A 21328-nucleotide genomic window follows, 5' to 3' on the forward strand; every position below is an offset into this window, starting at 1 on the left:
CCTACCACCCTGCTCTGGCTTGTCAGTCCAAGAAAAAAGCCTCGATCATATCTTGTCAGCTTCAAAGGTGGAGAAAATAGAGCTATGATGGGGAAAAAATGCTATCCCCCCTTCAACCCTTGTATCAATTACAAAAAATCTCCAATTTATAATTCCAGTTTACCTTTCATTTTGTTTTTCCGAGTCTTATTCCAAGAGTTCTAATCTGGGACTCTGACTTCAAGGAGACCCTGAACCAGAAGAAATTACATGCAACATTTGGTGTGTGCACACCCATGTGTATTTTGGGAAGGGTAAATATCCACAGCTTTGAACAAATGAAGAGTTCTGTGCTTCTCCCACCAAATTGGGGGTGGGAGGTAAGTATGATGCTCTTTCATGAAATTAGAATTTATGACCAACATGTTGCTAATTGGAAGTTATATCAAGTATTAACTGGTTTATTTTAAAAGAGAGACAGATACAGAACAAATTAACATTAAAGACTTTAATTAGGGAATTCCCTGGTGGTCCAGTGGTTAGACTCTTCTGCTCTCACTGCCCGTGGTCAGGGAACTAAAAATCCCACAAGCCCCGGGCCAAAAAAATTTTTTTAAATTATAATCTTAAAAAAAAGGCTTTAATTTACAGTTTTTAGTCAAGGCCAGATATGGTTCCATCCTCTATACCTTCTTTATGTTGGAGATGGAATAATATGAATTAATAGTCATGATCTTAAATATTGCAAAATTATGAATTCACATTCATATTATCAAATAAAGATTACACTATACTAATATAGCTTTAGGGTTAATTTGAATTTCAATTATTAGGAAACAGGTAACCCATGAATTGTCTATTTATATAGGGTAAGCTTCTGCACTGCCTTCTCCTTGAAGGTAATTTTCTGCCTACTCATCTGGCAGATTCCACATGAGGGAGAAGAGCAAAAATCAGGACTTCCTTGTTTATTGTTCAAAAGTTGCCCAAGTTTGGTTGGCACAGATGAGAAACCTTTGCCCTCTGAGTCTTGGACTCTGATGTTCTGCACACTAGAGTCTCATTGTCACCTGCACCTCAACATTACCAAGGTCTCCCCCTCGCTCCGTCCCTCCATCCCTCCTTTCTCTCTCTCTGCCTCCCTCCCTCTCTCGTTCTCTCTCTCTCTCTCTCTCACACACACACACACACACACACACACACACACACAAGCTCTGTAAATGTATTGTCCCTCCACTAATGCAGGACTCACTCCTCAACGTGCAACTTGAATCAAACTATCAGACCCTGAAAATCATCCCGCCGGGTCGCGGCTCCTCCTCTCTGCGTCGGACCTGTTCTCAGGTTTCCAACCGCGACTGATGGACTGCAGATTGGATTGGCAGAGCTAGGTAGAGGAGCAGAGGCTCCACCAAATCACAGATCTAGGATTTTCATCTTTCTTGGTCTCCTCCCTAGAATCCTGGCAACAGATGTGTTATTTCTCTTAGGGGAACCCTGCCTGGGGTTGCTATGGAGATAGGACGCTGCGACTTGCAGAGCAACTAGGACCCAGAAATCGCCGAGCAGACCTAAGCAAAGCCACTGCCTTGCGTTGCCTCCTTCCATATCTGCACGCCCCCTTCATCCAGAACTCTTTTTCTCTTGACTCCTTCCATGGAAGACTCGACCCCCCTGAAACAAAAAATACAACACCAAGAACTTGGGGAAACAGGGCGGCCGTGGGAAGAAATGGTAACAGCCTCCCAAGATCCTGAACCTGCGTTATCCGAGGCCTCAGAGTTGGAGCAGGGGCCGGAAACTGGACCCCAGCCCAGAAGCAGCCCTCCTGGGATCCTCCAATCTGGAGCCAGCACGCCTGTGGATGACCTCGTAGGACCAGGTGTGTCATCTCCACCTTCCCCATCTCAGGAGCCCTCTTCCACTCCTTCTCCCCTGGCTCCGGCCGTGCAGGACCTTATGGCACCATGGCAGTCAGACAAGACCACTAGTGTGATTTCTGAAGCTGGGACACCTCACTTTGACCATTTAGAACAATCATCTGATAACGGAGAATCAACTCCTCATCAAACATGCCAATCAGAGGGAAACACTTTTCATCAATCTCAGCAAACCAAATGTCACCTGTATGGACCGAGGGATGTGAGCTACAACAACTCTAAACGGAAAGAGCTGAGATTTGACATTTTTCAAGAAGAAGACTCAAACAGTAACTATGACCTGGATCAGCCTGAGTCTGGGGCTTCTGAAGTGGCCCCCAGCATGCTTGAGATTGCCATTCAGAATGCTAAGGCTTACCTACTAAAGTCCAGTAGCAAGTCGGGCTTAAATCTGTAAGTCTTGGAGGAAGGGGGTTGGGGGAGAAATTTGGCAAAGGAAAGTATCTCTGTGTGGGGATGTGTTTCTGTGGGTGAATGGAAATATATCTGAAAAGTCTGTATGAGTGAGAGAGTGACTTAATAACTCTTTGTATCATAGGACTCAAAATAGGTCACTGGTGGAGATTCCTCTAGCTTCTTTAAAGACCCTAGGTGCACAGAAATAAAATCTAGGAATTGTGGAGTCTGGGGTTTGAAAGAAACCATAAAGACAGTGAAGTCCAAGCATCTCTCCAAGATGCTTGTAAAAAAGAACTGTCTACCAAAATCTAAGCATTCTAAGTGCTTATATGGCTTGGTTTTGAGTCCCCACCCAGGCCAGTGCTAGGGTGATAGATTACCTGCGTTAACCTGGAACTGTCCTGATTGAGCACTGAAAGTTCTGCATCCTGAGAAACCTCTCAGTCCTAGGCAAACCAGGAGAATTGGTCGCTATACAGGCCACCCAAAAATACATGCCATTTTATCCAGATCTCTTAAAATGTGGTGATCAATGGCCCAGGAATGTTCTGACCATCCCATTATAGCTAAAATTCAGATCTTATCGTTGAGTATAATTTTCTAGAGATTCTTGCTGCCGGGGTTACATAACAATAGAATCAACAGAATTTTAGGGCTAGAAGGGACTTGAGAAAACATCTAATACAATCCACTTGTTTTTTAAGTGAGGGGACTAAGTCATGGAAAAATTAATTTGCTCAAGGTTTCTCTGGCTTACAGCACTCACTGACTCTTACCTTTCCCTCCCTATGCTTTAGTCACATGGCCTCTTCAGTTCCCATGCTGCTCCCTCTGCCTGAAAGGCTTCTGCCCTAAGTCTTTCTAAGTCTTTGCCTGGCTGGCTTCTCATCTTTTAGAAGTCAACTTCCACAGAACTCTATTATAACTGCCTGTTCTTTCCTTCATAGCACGTAAGGCCATTTATAATTGTACATAGACTTATAGACTTATATTTAATGTCTGACTCTCCCACTTAAGTGCAGGCCTTCAGAGTGAGGGACCATGTGAGTTTTGTACACCACTATATACTTAATGCCTAGCACAGTGCTATCAGCTGTTTACTGAATAAAGAATGAATGAATGAATAGAAGTACAGGACATACAGCCCGGACCTTTTGAATCTAGTTAATCCACCATGTAATTTGCTGAGATGCCTCCTGATTAATCAGCAAACGTTAAATGAATGCCCATTCAATATACAGTACGTGGCTAATGTTTGCAGCTATTACTTGGCTTTTAAAAATATGAGGTATAATTTTAAAGTCTGAAGAATAAGAAACCAATGAATATTTGATGCGAGAAATCGTCACAAAACCCAAATTAAAATATTATGTATAAATTACTGTTTTTAACTACAATTTACTTACGTTTCAGGGATGTGATTTGCCGCTTAGCAGTGGATTCTATTTGAATTACTGATATAAACTTCTTGTCACAATTCCCTGGGTTAAATAACAAGCATGAATTTACAAACTTTGATAAAATGCCAAAAGAGCTCATTATAACCACTTGAAAGTTCACAATTTAAAACTGAATACAAAACAAAAAACGGGAAAATTTCGTTTACTGAATGATTTTGTAACTGACATTACTTAAATAGCTAAATTTAATTTAATTTCCAAATATTAAGTCTCTGAGGTAACAAATGAATACCTTCCATAATATTCACTATTATTTTCTAAGTGCTTTAGAGCCTGTATTTAAAAATGGCTTTTAGTAAAGGACAGCTTTAACTCCATCTCCTATATGCAGACCTTATTTGACAGCCATGAAAGCTGTTTTTTTGTTGTTGTTGCAATTAAAACAATATTTGCCTAAAATACAAAATTTCACATTGTTGAATAAAAACCCTACAGAAAATAATTGCTTGCTTCTTTTTTGCCAGTCATAATATTTCTGTTCATTTATAAAAATAGCAATATTTTGAGAAAGAATATATTCTTCATATATAATATTTGTAAACTGGCCTTCACATTGGTTGCCCATATAATCTACATATTTTTCTTTGACATTCTTAAGATCTGTGAGATAGATACAGATACTAAAGAAAAAAAAAAAAACTAACCTGGCAGTCCAGTGGTTAAGACTTCACCTTCCAGTGCAGGGTATGTGGGTTCAACCCCTGGTCAGGAAGCTAAGATCCCATAAGCCACACAGCACTGCCAAAAAAAAAAAAGAGAGAACTTGCTTTGATTTATTTTATGCTCAAAGTTTTTCTTGTCAGTGGTAGAAATTACTGTGTTTTTCCACTAAAAATCTCTAAAGTCTTCGAGTTCTTGAAGTTTCCTAAAAACCCACTGAGAATGCATGAAATGTTCTTCAAATGCTTTTGACAGGGTTATTATCTGGAATTTTCTCTTTTTGGGTAGATATGATCATCTTTCTGAAATGCTGACCAAGGTCTTAGATAAGCGTCCTGAAAATGCTGTGGACATCATTGAAAATGTTAGCCAAGATGTGAAGATGGAACATTTTAGTATAAAACTGGATACACTCCAAAATGAGAATGAGATGCTTCCAGCCTATGAAATAGCAGAGAAGCAAAAAGCTCTTTTTCTCCAGGGAAATTTAGAAGGAGCTGACCAAGAAATGGAAGATGAAATAGTAAGTCACTTCTGTAAATCTGAATAGGTCAATCTTAGGGTTTTGAGGTTAGTGGGGTGTGGCTTTAAATTCATATCCACTGCCTTTTATAGCTTACTAAATAGTATTGCAGCCTCATTTCACACCACTCGTTTCCTTGGTTAGAGTTTCTTATGTTTTCACACAGTGTTTTAGTATTTCAGAGGCTTAACTGTTTTACATGTTTGTAGGGTTAAACTGCTTGATATCAGAAAAAATGTTTTCTTCATCTTTTATATTCTCCAAAGTACCTGGTACAGATCTTAGTGTGTAGCTGTTTCTTATTAAATATTTGCTGAATGAATGAATAAATGTCACATAATTTAAAATTAGGCTTTAAATCAAGTTGCCTATTTTCCCCTTTAATTTACTGGAAAAATTAAAAGAACTTCTAATGTCATTTGCATTCTCTTCCAAGGCTACTTCTTCATATTGTGTCTTGACAGTATATATATTATGTCAATGAGACAGGAGAGAAATAAAATATTTCTTTTAATCCTCATAGATAAATTGCTGAAAATATTTACAAAGTTGGTGACAGATAAAAAGGTATCATTCGAGAATAAAATCAGCTGTATTACTGAAATTTTACCTCCAAATATTTCAAATCAGTATACGCTGTTTCCTAAATGCCTGCATATTTGCAATTTATTCTACTGAGTAATTTATACTGTACATCTACTGAGCTTCTATGTTCTGTTACTATTAGACTATTTAAAACTGTCCTCATACTTGCAAATTTGATGTTTGGAGTAACATATGTTCAGAAAAGGACATACAGTTCAGTCAAAGAAAGAGGAGGAGTAGGGATATGCACAGTAGGTTTACCCTCCAGAGCTCCTTAGCTGTTATAGGGAGACACAAATTGACACAATGAGATATAGAATACTCAGAAGGAACAAGTGATAGGTGTCAAGGATTTGATATTGGCTGACCTTTTCTAAAAATATCTTACTCCAAACACTTGATTATGTAGCCACATATAGTATTGACAAGTCTGGTGGCAAACAGCATGTGGGGATCAAACAGAAGGCAGGCACTCTCATGCAGGAGTTTATCAAAGAAGGTTCAACTCCAGTATGAGAATAGGGCACTGCACTATCTATAGGCACAGTATTACAAGGCAGGGATCTACGTTCTGAACTAGGTTTTGGGATGAGAATACAGATAAGCTGTTTTGATGCTGGAACCTGAGCATCTTAACCAGATTCCATCAATTCCTCCTAATAAAGAGGATTGGTTTTAGAGAAAGGATGAACCAAGTCATCAGATGAAGATAAAAAGTTCTACCTCAGAGAGTAGAAAGATTCAGGAACAGGAAGACAGGTAGCTCTGGGAACTCTGTCCCAGACTGATATGTTTAGAGTATTAATATTTCTATTCATGTCTTTGAACACACCAGAATTCCTGTTCTTAGTCTTCAGCATTCATTTATTCCTTCACCCATTGATTTGCAAACATACCTACTGCATGCTAGGTACTGACATATACACATAAAAAAGACTTTTCTAACTTTACGTTGATCACAGTCTAGTGAAAGAGGTAAAAAAAGATTAAAGTTATTTGACTACTGCAGTAATCGAGATATGGTGGAAAAAACAGGGGCTTTTGAATTAGATCTGAATTTGAATCCTAGTTCAATCACTTATTCCCTGTGTGACTCTAAATGACTAAACCTTTCCAAGCCTCAGGGATAATCACATGGCAACAACCTGAGGGGTAGAGGTCCTATATATAAAGGATCTGGCACATCCTAGAAACTTAATGAATAGTAGCAGTTACTACTGCGTTGTTTCGACAAGCTATGAGCAACTAACTCTGCTATTAGGGTCTGGGCAATGCTTTGTAATGGCAATGATATTTCATTTCGATCATGAAGGATAAGTAGAAGTTCACCAGGTGAAGACTATAAGGCATAAAATTCTGGGCCAAAAGCACAATAAAATGTCAAGAGAGATTATTTAGCATTTGGGAAACTGACTTCAGATTTGAGGGATTTTGAGCGAAGGAAATGAAGCAAGCAAGGTGCTTTAAAGCTAGACTGCTCACCGTGTATTGATAAGAAATTGATCTCTTGCGTACAGTGGGAAATTAATAGAGGCTTTTAGTAGAGAAAGCATAGTCTGACTTATGGTTTAGGAACATAACTTTGGTAGTAATGTGGAGCAGAATGAAAGAAGAAGGGTTTGAATGGGGACAAGGAAGACAGTATTAGAAGACTTCTGTGACAGGACAAGTAGTCCAGGTGGAGACTAGCATGTTAAAGAGGAGGGGATAATGCCAATAGCTCTTTAGGTGGTGGAATCAATAGGACTTTAACTAAATATGAGAGTCAAGGGAGTCAGAGGGAGCAAGGATGACTGAACTTTCTAGTTCGGGAAACTGAGTGATGGTGATATCTTTGGAAAATATTCAGATTGAAAGTTCTTGTAGCTGGCTAGGAATAAGGGTGTGAAATGTAGGAGGAAAGTTAGAGTGAGAGAAGTAGATTTTAAAAACCACATATCACTTGGGTTGGTGTGGGAGAAATCTTCTAAGCATAAAGTGCTGAGTGATGAGATGACTGAAATTTTGAGGACACTGATATTTAGGCCTCAATTAATTAAAAAGACTAAGAAGAAATAGTTATAGAAGACAGAGTAGGATCAGAGCGCGTGGTGCAATAGATCCCAAAGAAACAGTCTTACAATCAGATGAGATTAGGATTGAAAAAAATCATTATGCTTATTTTGACACTCTATTTTTCAACTCAAGTTATAATACAAATGAGAGCAGATCATTTGTAAGAATAGCAAAGTGCTCTTAATTTCTCAGGGTCTAAAGGTTGTCTTGCCAAGTTATCCCTAGCTCAGTTAAGGTTATTTTCTACTTTCTCAAAAATGTTTTTCTAGAGTTCACTTGAGACTCTTTTTATTTTCCTGTATTTCTTTTTTGGAATTATTTCTGCTTTTCTCATTTTAAACCCAAAATTATTTATCATAAGTAGAAGCAAGCATCTAACTAAATTATGTCTTCAAATGTAGTCATGTCTGAGCATTTACCTTATTATACATTCATTTTATTTATCCTGTATATTACACCCATATTGATTTTTATTTACTCTATATCTTACCATATCCATATTATAAATATTTATTAAATGTATGATAATATATAAAAACATATATAAACATATATTTATAAAAATTATTTTCTAAATATCTGTAGGTAGGTTTTGCTACATTTATTTATTTGGCAAATATGGCATTTTAAAATTTTTTAATGTTTTTTGAATTTTATTTTTTACTACAGCAGGTTCTTATTGGTTATCTATTTTATATATATTACTGTATGCTATATTTTATTATTTCAAGATAGTAAAGGGGCCACTTAAATATTTCTTATAAGGAGAGGATGTTGGACTTCTTTTTTCCATGGTAGGTTATTACAAGATATTGAATATAGTTCCCTGTGTTATACAGTAAATCTTTGTTGCTTATCTATTTTATGTATAACAGTTTGTATCTGTTAATCCCATACTCTTAATTTATCCCTCCCCTCCCTTTCCCCTTTGGTAACCATAAATTTGTTTTCTGTGTCTGTGAGTCTGTTTCTGTTTTGTATATAGATTCATTTACATTAGTTTTTAGATTCTACATGTAAGTGGTATATAATATTTGTCTTCCTGTCTTACTTCACTTAGTATGATATTCTCTAGGTCCATCCATGTTGCTGCAAATGGCAATAGTTCATTCTTATGGCTGAGTAGTATTCCATTGTATACACATACCACATCTTCTTAAACCAGTCATCTGTTGATGGGAACTTGGGTTGTTTCCATGTCTTGGCTATTGTAAATAGTGCTGCTATAAACATCAGGGTGCAAGTATCTTTTGCAGTTGTGTCTTTGTTTTCTTCAGATACATACCCAGGCATGGAACTGCTGGATCATATGGTGGTTCTATTTTAAATTTTTTAAGAAACCTCCATACTGTTTTCTATAGTGGCTACACCAATTTACATTCCCACCAACAGCATAGGAGAGTCCTTTTCTCTTTGTAGATTTTTTGATGATAGCTATTCCGACCAGCGTGAGGTGATACCTATTGTGGTTTTGATTTGTAGTCTCTAATAATTAGTGATTTTGAGCATCTTTTCATGTGCCTGTTGGCCATCTGTATATCTTCTTTGGAGAAATGTCTATTTAGGTCTTCTGCCCGTTTTCTGATTGGGTTGTTTTTTGATATTGAGTTGTATAAACTGTTTGTATGTTTTGGATATTGACCCCTTGTCAGCAGCATCATTTGCAAATATTTTCTCCCATTCCCTAGGTTGTCTTTATGTTTTGTTAGTATTTTCTTTTGCTATGCAAAAGCTTGTAAGTTTGATTAGGTCCCATTTATTTTTGCTTTTATTTCTTTTGCCTTGGGAGACTGATCTAAGAAAATATTGCTATGATTTATGTCCAAGAATGTTTTGCCTATGTTCTCTTCTAGGAGTTTTATGGTGTTGTGACTTATATTCAGCTCTTTAAGCCATTTTCAGTTTATTTTTGTATATGGTGTGAGGGAGTGTACTAATTTCATTGATTTATATGTAGCTGTCCAGCTTTCCCAATACCACTTGCTGAAGAGACTGTCTTTTCTCCATTGTATATTCTTATCTCCTTTGTCGTGGATTAATTGGCCATGGGTGTGTGGGTTTATTTCTGGGCTCCCTATTCTGTTCCATTGATCTATATGTCTGCTTTTGTGCCAAAACCATGCTGATTTGATTACTGTAGCATTGTAGTATTGTCTGAAGTCTGGGAGGGTTATACCTCCAGCTTTGTTTTTTCCTCAGATTGCTTTGGCAATTCTGGGTCTTCTGTAGTTCCATATAAATTTTAGAATTAATTGTTGTAGTTCTGTGAAAAATGTCATGGTTTTCAAAAATAGGGATCACATTAATGTAGACTGCAAACAGTTCTCTTATGGATAAAATATTAATCACAGCAATTGTATTCCCAGGCAGAACACTCTCTTCCAAATGTAATGGAGTCAGCTTTTTATTTTGAACAAGCTGGAGTCGGTTTGGGCACAGATGAGACTTATCGCATATTTCTTGCCCTCAAGCAGCTTACTGACACCCACCCAATCCAAAAATGTCGTTTCTGGGGTAAGATCTTAGGTCTGGAAATGAATTATATTGTAGCTGAAGTGGAATTCCGTGAGGGAGAAGATGAAGAGGAGGTGGAAGAGGAAGATGAACCTGAAGAGAGGGACAATGGAGACAATGAAGCTAATGAAGATGAATTACCAAGGTCCTTTTACAAGGCCCCACAGTCTATTCCAAAGGAAGAAAGCAGAACAGGTGCCAACAAATATGTCTATTTTGTTTGCAATGAACCAGGAAGACCATGGGTGAAGTTACCAGGAGTTACACCTGCACAAATTGTTATTGCAAGAAAAATCAAGAAATTTTTCACTGGGCGATTGGATACCCCCATCGTAAGCTACCCACCCTTCCCAGGAAATGAGAGTAATTACTTACGAGCACAAATTGCCAGAATTTCAGCAGGGACTCAGGTCAGCCCTCTAGGATTCTATCATTTTGGTGAAGAAGAAGGAGAAGAGGAGGAAGAAACAGAAGGCAGGCGAGATAGCTTTGAAGAAAACCCTGATTTTGAAGGCATCCAAGTGATTGATCTAGTGGAATCCCTATCCAATTGGGTTCATCATGTACAACATATACTCCCTCAGGTAGGGGCTTTGCAATTCTCAATCTATCATCTAGTCAGCAAATATTTATTAAATTCTGTCTACAATGCATACAATATATACAAGACAAAGGCCTTCAGAGTCCAGAGACAATTAAAAAACCTAGTGAAAACACAGAGTACTGTATAATTGCCAAGTAGTATAAACCTGTGATCCAAATGTAAATAAAATAAATATTTCTATGGAGTATTTGACAAGTTACATAAGGATTTAGATTTAGGTGTGTTGTGAAATTATTTTCTATATGTTAAATATAGATGGTACATTAATTTTGGTAGGAGTTCTTTTATTCTATTTTTATAATACAAGGAACTTTTTTTGCCAAGAATGATAAAAGATTCTAACAAAAACAAGTAAACAGTGTTCTATAACAGTTATATAGAACCTATTCTGCCAGTTGTTCTTAATAGCACTTTATATGTATTATCTCATTTAAAACTCAGAACTGTATGAAAGACTAATATCCTTATTTTACAGATGACGAAATTAAGGCAGAGGGTTTAGGAAATGTCACAAGGGGAATATAGCTAATAAACAACAGGGTCAGATGTGAATGGGCAGAATGGATCGAGTCCATACTCTTAATCAATCTGTTAAACTGTCTCATCTGCAGGTAGAAAATCTTCATTATACTTTGATGTACATAAGAGATATTCTTAAATATCTCTAGATGAGTTAATTAAATGAGAAATTATAAGCCACAAACTCCATACCTAATCTTATTATCACATTTTTGTTATTAATAATAATAATAGTACCTTACCTTCACATAAATCAGTAAAATGATTACCTTCTTCACCAAGGTTCTAATGATTTTAATATATAAATGTCCTGTAACTTCAAGAAGTGGGCAGATTCTTGAAATAAATAGTACAGTCTTTGCTTAAAATAACATTGATCAAAACAGCTTTTGGTAAATATATGTTGAATGAATGATCAATATGCCACATAATGGGATGTCATGCAGATAATTACTTCAATCCAAAAGAATATTTTGATATTTTAAGGTCCTTGTTAGACTACTAAATCTTCCAATATTTATACCCAGGGTCGCTGTAATTGGTTCAACCCCATACAAAAAAGTGAGGAGGAAGAAGCAGCAGAAGCAGAAGAAGAAGAAGAAGAAGAAGAAAGAGAAGAGCCTGACTACATAGAACAGGAAGTAGGGCCTCCTCTCTTGACACCAATCTCTGAAGATTTAGGTAATTTTACACACTATATGTGTGTGTGTGTATAGGCATACATAAGTATGTACACATGTACATACAAGCGAACTTTGGCGGTATTGTGGGATAAATTCCAGACCACTGCAATAAAGTGAGTCAATAATTTTTTGGTTTCCCAGTGCATATAAAAGTTTTGTTTACACTCTTCTGTAGTCTATTAAGTGTGCAATAACATTATTTCCCAAAATATGTACATACCTTAATTAAAAAATACTGTATTGTGGGGGGATGAGAGAATTAGGTGAGGGAAATTAAGAGGTACAAACTTCCAGTTACAAAATAAATGAGTCGAGGGTATGAAATGTACAGTGTGGGGAATATAGTCCAAATAAAAAGGTCTTTGTATGGTGACATACAAAGTGGCTAAACTTGTCGTGGTGATCATTTTGAAATGTATAGAAAAAAATCACTATGTTGTGTAACAGGAACTAACATAGTGTTGTAGGTCAATTATACAAAAAAACAAATATACATGCAAACTCAAAGAAAAAGAGATCAAACTGGAAGAAAAAATATTGTATTGCTAAAAAATGCTAACCATCATCTGAGCCTTCAGCGACTCATAATCTTTTTACTGGTGGAGTCTTTCCTTTATGTTGATGGCTGTTGACTAATCAGGGTGGTGGTTGGTGAAGGTTGGGTTCTTAAAATAAGACGACAAGGAAGTTTAGCACATTGACTCTTCCTTTCACAAATGATTTCTCAGTAGCATGCAAAGCTGTTTGATAGCATTTTACTCACAGTAGAAAACTGAAGTCAATCTTCTCAAACTCTGCCACTGCTTATTAACTAAGTTTATGTCATATGTAAATCCTTTGTATTCGTTTCAACAATCTTCACAGCATTTTCACCAGGAGTAGATTCCATGTCCATGTCAAGAAACCACTGTCTTTGTTCATCCATAAGAAGCAACTCCTTACCATTCAAGTTTTATCATGAGATTGCAGCAATTCAGTCACCACTTCTTTTTTGTGTGTGTGTGTTACGCGGGCCTCTCACTGTTGTGGCCTCTCCCGTTGCGGAGCACAGGCTCCGGACGCGCAGGCTTAGCTCACGGCCATGGCTCACGGGCCCAGCCGCTCCGCGGCATGTGGGATCCTCCCGGACCGGGGCACGAACCCGTGTCCCCTGCATCGGCAGGCGGACTCTCAACCACTGCGCCACCAGGGAAGCCCTGGCACCACTTTTAATTACAGTTCTCTTGCTATTTCCATCACATCTGCAATTACTTCTTCCAACTGAAGTCCTGATCCCCTCAAAGTCATCCATGAGGGTTGGAATCAATGTCTTCCAAACTCCTGTTAATGTTGACATTTTGACCACTTCCCATGAATCATATATGTTCTTAATGGCTTCTAGAAAGGTGAATCCTTTCCAGGTTTTCCTTTTTAAATTTTATTTGTTAAATTCTCCCATTTATTTATTTTTTCCTTCCAGTTGTACTGATATAATTGACATACAGCACTGTATAAGTTTAAGGTGTAAGATATAATGATTTGACTAAAATACATCACAAAATGATAACCACAATAAGTTTAGTCACCACCCATTATCTCATATAGTTAAAAAAGAAAAATGAAAAAGAATTTTCCTTGTGATGTGACGAGAACTCTCAGGATTTACTCTATTCACACCTTTCATATATAACACACATCAGTGTTAATTATATTAATCATGTTGTACATGACATCCCTAGTACCTACTTATTAGGATGTTTGTACCTTTTGACCACCTTCCTTCAATTTCAATTTCCCCTCCGACAACCCACCATCTCTGGTAATCACAAACCTGATCTCTTTTTTAATGAGCTTTTTTGTTTGTTTTTGAAGTATAATTGACCTACAGCACAATATTAGTTCCTGGTGCACAACATAATTCACCATTGTTGGAGCAGTCAGAACACATACAATATTTATAGAATTAAGTTCTCTGTTTTACATGGGCATGGTTTGTGGTACCCCAAAACAATTACAATAGTAACATTAAAGATCACAGATCACCATAACAAATACAATAATAATGAAAAAGTCTGAAATACTGACAGAATTACCAAAATGTTACAGAGACACGAGGTGAGCAAATGCTGTTGGAAAAAATGGTGTCAACAGACTTGCTTGATGCAGGGTTGCCACAAAATTTCAATTTGTAAAAAACTCCATACCTGTTAAGCACAATAAAACAAGGTATGCCGTACTATGTATGTATACAATGTAATATATATTTTAATATATATACCAAATACTCTCTCTATATTGATACTATATATGTATATATACACAGGTATTTCCTGCTTTTCAAAAGATAGACTTACACCACTTTGCTTTTATGAGAGAGCTACATTAGTATCTATTTTCACTGATAGAATCCAGAGGATTTTCTCTTTTACGAAGAAAAAAAAAAAGGCAAAAATAGCGTTCAGCACTTGTTTTGCAGTGAGCAGTTATAGAAGTAGCACACACTTCAATCTGTCAGAGGGGCACCTCCAAGCTCCTTCTCCAGGAACTACACTCAGCATCTCAGCATCAAGTTGCCATAGCTTTGAACTGTGCTTGTGAGCTTCTACACTTTATCTCAGTTAATCTCGTCAACACATTAGCAAGATGTGTCCTAAGGTAATTGCTTCTTCGCTCTATGTCATTTCAGCTTAAAAAAGGTTTCATAGGAGTGCTCTACTTTTGGATAGCGGGAGAAGCCTGTGTACACGTACACACACACACACACACACACACACACACACACACTACAGTACATGGTAGGAAAAAAGAATGTAATGTAGCTGGCCCCACCGAGAACTGTCTAGGACAGAGGTTGCAGGAGTGCACTGCAGAGGAAGTATAAGGTGGCTCTACCTCTTAGTGGAAATGCTGATAGCTATCTTTTTTATCATTCTTGTTTTGCATTCTACAGATCACAAACACATGACATAGCTAAAATATGAGGTACTGTTTTTGGTTTTTTTCTAATCTACTATTGCTTTCATATTCTTTTTTTCTTCCTATTCAGTTTTGGAGCATTCATGCTTATAACCCTAGCTCTCTTTCGTAATAATGATTTGGTCATCATGTATTTTTCCCTCTGCCACATAGGCCTCCTCTTGTAAAACTTATTTTCTCTGCTTTACAAATGTACACACACATATAAACACACACAAATATATATATATACACATATGTGTGTATATATATATCTATATAAATGTATACACACTTTTTTTACAAATTTCATTTTTACACAACGTTCATATAATACCCTCCTGCTCTTATGTTAAGCTGTTAATGTTTTAACTTTATGTCAAGTGTGTATTTTAAGATTTATAAATACAGCTTTTCTGTTACACAGTATATCCTTGTCTATTTAGCAGTTAAGTCTATTTTGAATTTCTCTTTGGTTTACAGAGATCCAGAATATACCGCCTTGGACAACACGGTTATCCTCAAATCTCATTCCTCAATATGCCATTGCAGTCCTTAGATCCAACCTTTGGACTGGAGCATACGCCTTTTCCAATGGCAAGTAAGTATGTGACAACTTACAAGGCTATTATTTTGATTATTTAACTTCTGGAAATTATAAGTTATCACTGGAATGTCAAGTGTGTATGGCATAAGATTAATTCAAACAACATCCATCTTATACAACAAAGCATCAAATTTAGAACATTAGAGTAATTCAGACTTCTGCCTTTTCATCTGAATTATCCAATTAATGGGGCTAAAATATGTTTTTTCTTCTATGATTATTTGAGTAATTGACATTCATTTCATGGAGGTAATTCTAAGCAGTATTTAGTTTAAATCTCATCATTTTTGTTGGATATCTTGATAAAAGATAATTTAAAATATGTATGATTTAGGCTATCACTTTCAAAAGAGTTAGGATAAGAGGATAGTAAACGTCCTTTAATTCCTCACCCAGAGCTTACACTTTCATTTGTCTTATGCTTCCATTTCTTACTTAATAACCTAGTGTCAGAAGCTCGGCTGAGCTGGAGAGCTGAGCGGTCAAATGTCAGAGTAGCCATTAAAGCAACAAGCCAGAAATGAAAATGTTAAGCCTTTAATCACTTACTGTGATGGTATAACCAAGTTGAAGGACTGATTCCCCCCACCCCAACCCCGTTCCATTTGCCCCCATGGAATGGCACACTGGTGGAACGTCAGATGGGTCAGCAGAGTTGTGGGGTCATCTCAATGACAAGCAAGTCCCCACATAAGGCTCCTGCAGTTTTAAGCACCTGTGACCAGAGAAAGGTGGGGAGGACTAGGGAAAAGTACTGGGTACTGAGTCAAGAGTAGGGGAAGTGTCTATAAGGTCTCCCCTTCTCTCACCCAACCCTCATTAGGAAGCCTTGGCAAAGGGGCCTGAAGAAGACCTCTGCTGAAGGCCTCAGATGAAGAGGCCTGGGAATGAAGGCACCTGGGCCAGGAACACAATTGTGTTAAGAGCATGACAGGCCAGAGGGGCCAGAATCCTTGACCACAACGCTCTCTTAGAGATTGCAGTGCACTGGCTATGCACCAAGTCTGGGGTGGAGAGGGCAGTTTCACCCCCGTGAGGCCTAACTAGGTAAAGCTTTTGTAATTGCTCAAGGATGGACCTGAAAAAACACACATAGGTTGTTAACCACAAGTCCGACTTCTCACCCAGCCAAGAGTTTTCAAGGTTGGCAACTTCTTAATTCTTTCTAACTCTAAGGAAGGTATGTAATTTTTAACTTCATTGCTTTGTTTTGTTTTTCTGAAAATAATTAAAAGATGAAAGGCTGTGGTCCAGGTGTAGGGTACATTTTGACAGGGTCTGGCCCTATGTTTTCTTAACCAGCTTAAGCAGTTTGGATCACAGTAATTCCCTGTGGTAAAAGAATCATTTAGGGATATTTCATCTCTAATGCATTTAAAATATACTGTACTGTTTTAACATTATGGGACTATGATACTCTAAGTACCTTATCCTTACAGAAAAGAAGGTTCAATTTTTCTTACTGAAAAATTATACAATGATCTACATTTTTTTTTAACTTACAGAAAGTTTGAAAATTTCTACATAGGCTGGGGTCATAAATATAGTCCAGACAGCTATACACCTCCAGTTCCACCACCAGTTTATCAAGAGTACCCCAGTGGACCAGAAATTACAGAAATGGATGACCCTAGTGTGGAAGAGGAGCAGGCTTTCAGGGCTGCACAAGAAGCAGCTGTAAATTCAACAGAGGAAAATGAAGAAACTGAGGAAGATGAAGATGAGGAAGATGACTATGACTAATAAAAATAAAATTAGCCCAGTTTTATGAGACTGATACACACATACTCCTTATTTGGGACTGATATATATATATATATATATACACACATATAGTTGCCTATATATATATAGGCAACTATTGATGTGCAAAATACCATTCCTTGAAAATATAAAATTTGGAATTTTGTATGTATAACTATTAATATGTACTTTTAGAAAGATACTCAATGGATTTTTCAGAGGCTAAATGACATTTTCTTACATTACTGTTTTGATGGCTGCAGCTAATGGAATATGTGCCTCTATATTTTTTCTCTTTTTTTTTAAGTCTCAGGTTGAATTTCTAATACGGCAAACATGGAAATACATAACCCACAAAAGCTCCTTGGGAACGTAAATATTTTTTGAGCATCAAGGAATACTGAGACCAAAAATATTGAAAATAACTAAATTAGAGCGTGTGTTCTTAAGCAATCTGTGATATTGTATGCAAATACTGTATGTATATACATCTATATATATATATTCCCCCCTGTGGGGAGAGGGTATGTAACTCCACCACCTGCTCAAAGACTGTGGGAACATTCAAATTTTTTAACTCTTTTGCTTGTTGCTTCTTAAAGAAATGTCTCAATGTAACTCTTCTTTCATCCTATAGAAACCGGTTTTATCTGATTTCAGGGAAAACAATTTGCACAGAGACGGCTAGCTGGGATATCCAAAGACTTCAAACTGATATCTGCTACCACTGCTTTTCTAAAATTAGTTATTTCCATTCACCAAAATAGTATTTTTAAGTTCTATATGTGATGTGCCAGGCACTGTGGGGCTACTGTTAAAAACTAGACATTGCTCCTGAAATCTTCGCGCTTACATTCAAGGAGGAAAACATATAAAGGTAGATAATTAGAACAGCAGGTATTGTGATACAAATATTACACCATAGGACAGTGTCTGTCAAACTCTGTGGTGAAGAACCAATTAAAAAAAAAACAACTGCTAATCCATGGCTATTATCTGTGTAAAATAGAATCAAAGTATGTCAGCAATTGTAACTTCTATAATTATCTTGTCACAGACTGGTGGTTTGCAGCTCAGCAATCTATACTTTGAGAAACGTTGCTTATCAAACACTTAGAAGGTGCATTTAATCCAAACTTGAGCAGTTCAGGAAGCATTTCTAAGTGGAAGCCCTTCTAAGAGGAGAACTAAGGGGGTAAAGGCCCTAGGCAGCACCAGCTGTATTTTGGCAAAGGTCTTTAGGCTGAAAGGAGTGAAACTTTGAGAGTGGTGAGAGATGAAACTGGAGAGGTATGCAGGGCCCAGATTGTGTGGGATGTTTGGATTTTAACAATGAGCAATGAAGAGGACTCAACTGGAAGTCACAAAATTGCATTTGTATTTTAGAATGGTTTGCCTTCCGTGTGGAAGATGGACTGACAGAGACAGGGAGCCCATTTAGGAGGTTATTACATTGTCTAGGTAAGAGATAATGATGGCATGAAGGAGCGTAACTGCATGGGGATATAGAGTAGAAACCTGTTTACCAGTCTGGATGACAGAATATTAGAAATGATGGCTTCCAGAATTTTCCAGCTGGCAATATTATTTTTTAAGACTATGAAGGTTATGGTTTTGTCAGTTCTTGCTGTTAATACACACTATTTTTTTTAAAACATCTTTATTGGAGTATAATTGCTTTACAATGGTGTGTTAGTTTCTGCTGTATAACAAAGTGAATCAGCTATACATATTATTCATTCTTGGAGTGTAACTTTCTGTATTTGATGACATAAATAATATTTATAGAACTTCATTCAAATAAGTTCTTGTTCATTTTTTCATGGGGCAGTAGACACTTATTGCTTTTCTTTTTTGTTATTTAATATCCATTTCTTCATCTACCCGGATTTCCTTTTGAGAAATTGCCTCTGTCCCATGGCATACAGTCACATGCTAATCAGATGTGCCCTCTCTGGAATCTGAAATTTGAGCAGACATTCTACCTCTGCTCCTAACCTGATTGACCCTGCTGTAAATTATGCCATATTCTAGCCCCTACTATTGCCTTTGTTCTAGCAGAGTTCCCTAGTTACCTATGGATTCTGTGAGCTTCTGATAATTTGAATGAATTCTCTTCTGCTTAAATTGGCCAGAGTAGGATTCTAGCTTGCAACCTTACATGGCAAATCCAACAGAATCTGAAAGTTTCTTTCCTACAGGACACATTAAACACAACACTCTACATCACCATTGTATAAGTACGAGTGTAAATATTTAACAAAAGCAAATCCCTCTTTTTAGAGCTATGCCTATTAAATATTAAGGTTATTTCTAAGTAGTGAGGAGTGAATTTCATTACATATATAATAACAGAAGAAAGCAGAATGCTATAATGGTAAGAGCCTGGAGGTGAGCAGTCTGGGTTCACACTCTGGATGATTACCACTTTCTTGTGCAAATTACTAATCTCTCAGAGCTTCAGCTTCCTCACAAGCTAATAACAGTACCTGTCTCACAGAACTATTTTGGAGATTAATTAATACACACAAAATACTGTGAATACCTAACACAAGTAAGAACCCAATAAATAGTCATATGACTATAATACAAAACCAGTTTCTGAAACATGGATAAGAAATATAAAACCCACAATGCAAACAAGATATTTTATTGGAATAACTACTAAACAATGGAGTACTAAAAGGCATAATTTAGAATTTTAGAAATTAAATTATAAATGGAGTATTTAGAGAATTCATATGTTGTATTAAAAGTTTAATATCTGAATTTGGAAAATAAAGTAAAATTCCACAATCACTGAAATGCTTACTTCTTCAAGGGATCTTCTCAGCTGTAAAGACTTGAGAAGCTTGTCTCCTGGCCTTGAAAAGAAATTTTAAAAAATATTAATAGTAAGGGAGAAGTCAATTAATTAAAATATGTATTAATTTTATAATACAAAAAATCTGGAATTTTTTCCAAGATAATGAAAATTCCTTAAGGAATATTACAACTTCAAATTTAGGAAATTAGGAAAAACATTTTTAAAGCCAAGCCATTAAAACATTAAAGAAAATTCCAGATAAAGACAAAACACAAAGGATTAAAAAGAAAATATCACCTTTTTTATGGAATAATGAATCAAAATTAAAAATCCTGGCTCAAAGTCAGAGAGAGGTAAAAGCAGAGAGAAGGAGAGATAGAGATGGGGCTACAAGCAGAGAAACACCACCAAGGTCTCACTTTCCAAGACCAGAAAACTAACAGCTAAATAAAATGTGCAGCTAGCCTCCATGATATTGGGTACGCCAAAAAGTTCACTCGGGCTTTTCCATAACATCTTAACCCCACCTATGATGTCAAGTTATCGGTATATTGGTGAACAAGCATCTTGGTATTTTGTAACAGTTAAAATGAACCTCTAACTTTATTCAGCCAAATTAATGATAGGGTGAAAAAAATGAATGCAATTTTGATATTTAAGTCATTGCAAAGAAACCTCTAATGTATCGTAATTAAACTGAAGAACCTCTTAAACAGTCCTTGCCTGTATATCCCAAGTTGTGATGCTGAAAAGATTACTCTAGCTCTATCTCTCATTTCAAACAATTTTAGTCCTTTCCCTCATGATCCTATTATTCTTCATAAACGCTCCTTTCTACTGCTCTATCTCTTCTCTCTTTAGAGGGAAACAAATGTGAAGTACTCTAATAGGGACATTTTTTTTTCTTTAAGATTTGAGAACTGTGTATTTTCTAGACTTGATATGCTACCACATAGCTTCAGTTTATACAAGTGGAGGGTTTCCAATTCCTAGGAATTCTTCTATAATGTACTACTCATCACTTAAATGCAAGGGATAAAGAGGTAACTGTACTGAAGTTAATTTCTGGAATTGTACATATCCAATAAGTAAGTGTATGTGTCCTATTAGAGTACTTCACTCTCTCAATAGTGTGATATATATATCTCCAATAGTTCATCCAACATATCCAAGTGCCTAACACAGAGCCTCAGGAATCACTAGAATCACATTTAATAAACAGTAATTATGAGACCAATATGAGTTAGAACTCCTTGGATTAAGTTAGCTTTTTCTTACCATATATGTTGCCATTTTTCATTACTCCCCTGACATTAA

At 36.7% G+C, this 21328-nt stretch overlaps 2 protein-coding genes across 5 annotated transcripts in view; one reads left to right on the top strand and one right to left on the bottom strand.

The window, feature by feature from the left end:
- ZUP1 (zinc finger containing ubiquitin peptidase 1) overlaps positions 1 to 21328 on the bottom strand; it is a 45175-nt gene that overhangs the window by 4522 nt on the left and 19325 nt on the right. For 3 of the 4 annotated variants that reach the window (XR_016395172.1, XR_016395174.1, XR_016395173.1), the window contains exons 9-11: positions 20018 to 20069; positions 4423 to 4516; positions 3725 to 3799 (exon numbers count right to left, since the gene is read on the bottom strand). Coding sequence is in view for 1 of the 4 variants with exons in the window: in XM_022555027.2 (XP_022410735.2) it covers positions 20022 to 20069 (48 nt within the window). In the remaining 3 variants the exon portion in view is untranslated. Of the gene's footprint in view, positions 1 to 3724; positions 3800 to 4422; positions 4517 to 11284; positions 20070 to 21328 lie in introns of those variants that run through there. The other variant, XM_022555027.2, reaches the window with a different exon arrangement.
- RSPH4A (radial spoke head component 4A) lies at positions 1558 to 19444 on the top strand. The gene is made up of 6 exons (XM_022554998.3): positions 1558 to 2312; positions 4727 to 4961; positions 9968 to 10699; positions 11766 to 11919; positions 15339 to 15456; positions 16968 to 19444. The coding sequence occupies exons 1-6, from the start codon at positions 1636 to 1638 to the stop codon at positions 17203 to 17205; spliced, it is 2154 nt and encodes a 717-aa protein (XP_022410706.1). The 5' UTR covers positions 1558 to 1635; the 3' UTR covers positions 17206 to 19444.

Source organism: Delphinapterus leucas, chromosome 12 (genome assembly GCF_059928025.1).
Source record: "Delphinapterus leucas isolate spDelLeu-1000000601 "Yukka" chromosome 12, BTC_Dleu_Yukka2, whole genome shotgun sequence".
NCBI classification, from domain to species: Eukaryota; Metazoa; Chordata; class Mammalia; order Artiodactyla; family Monodontidae; genus Delphinapterus; species Delphinapterus leucas.

Bases quoted from the DNA above. Each gene is read 5' to 3' on its own strand.
- RSPH4A (XM_022554998.3), top strand. From the start codon at position 1,636: ATGGAAGACTCGACCCCCCTGAAACAAAAAATACAACACCAAGAACTT. The intron at 4,962-9,967 runs GTAAGTCACTTC...TTGTATTCCCAG, and splicing joins AAGAAATGGAAGATGAAATA to GCAGAACACTCTCTTCCAAA. The intron at 15,457-16,967 runs GTAAGTATGTGA...TTTAACTTACAG, and splicing joins TACGCCTTTTCCAATGGCAA to AAAGTTTGAAAATTTCTACA.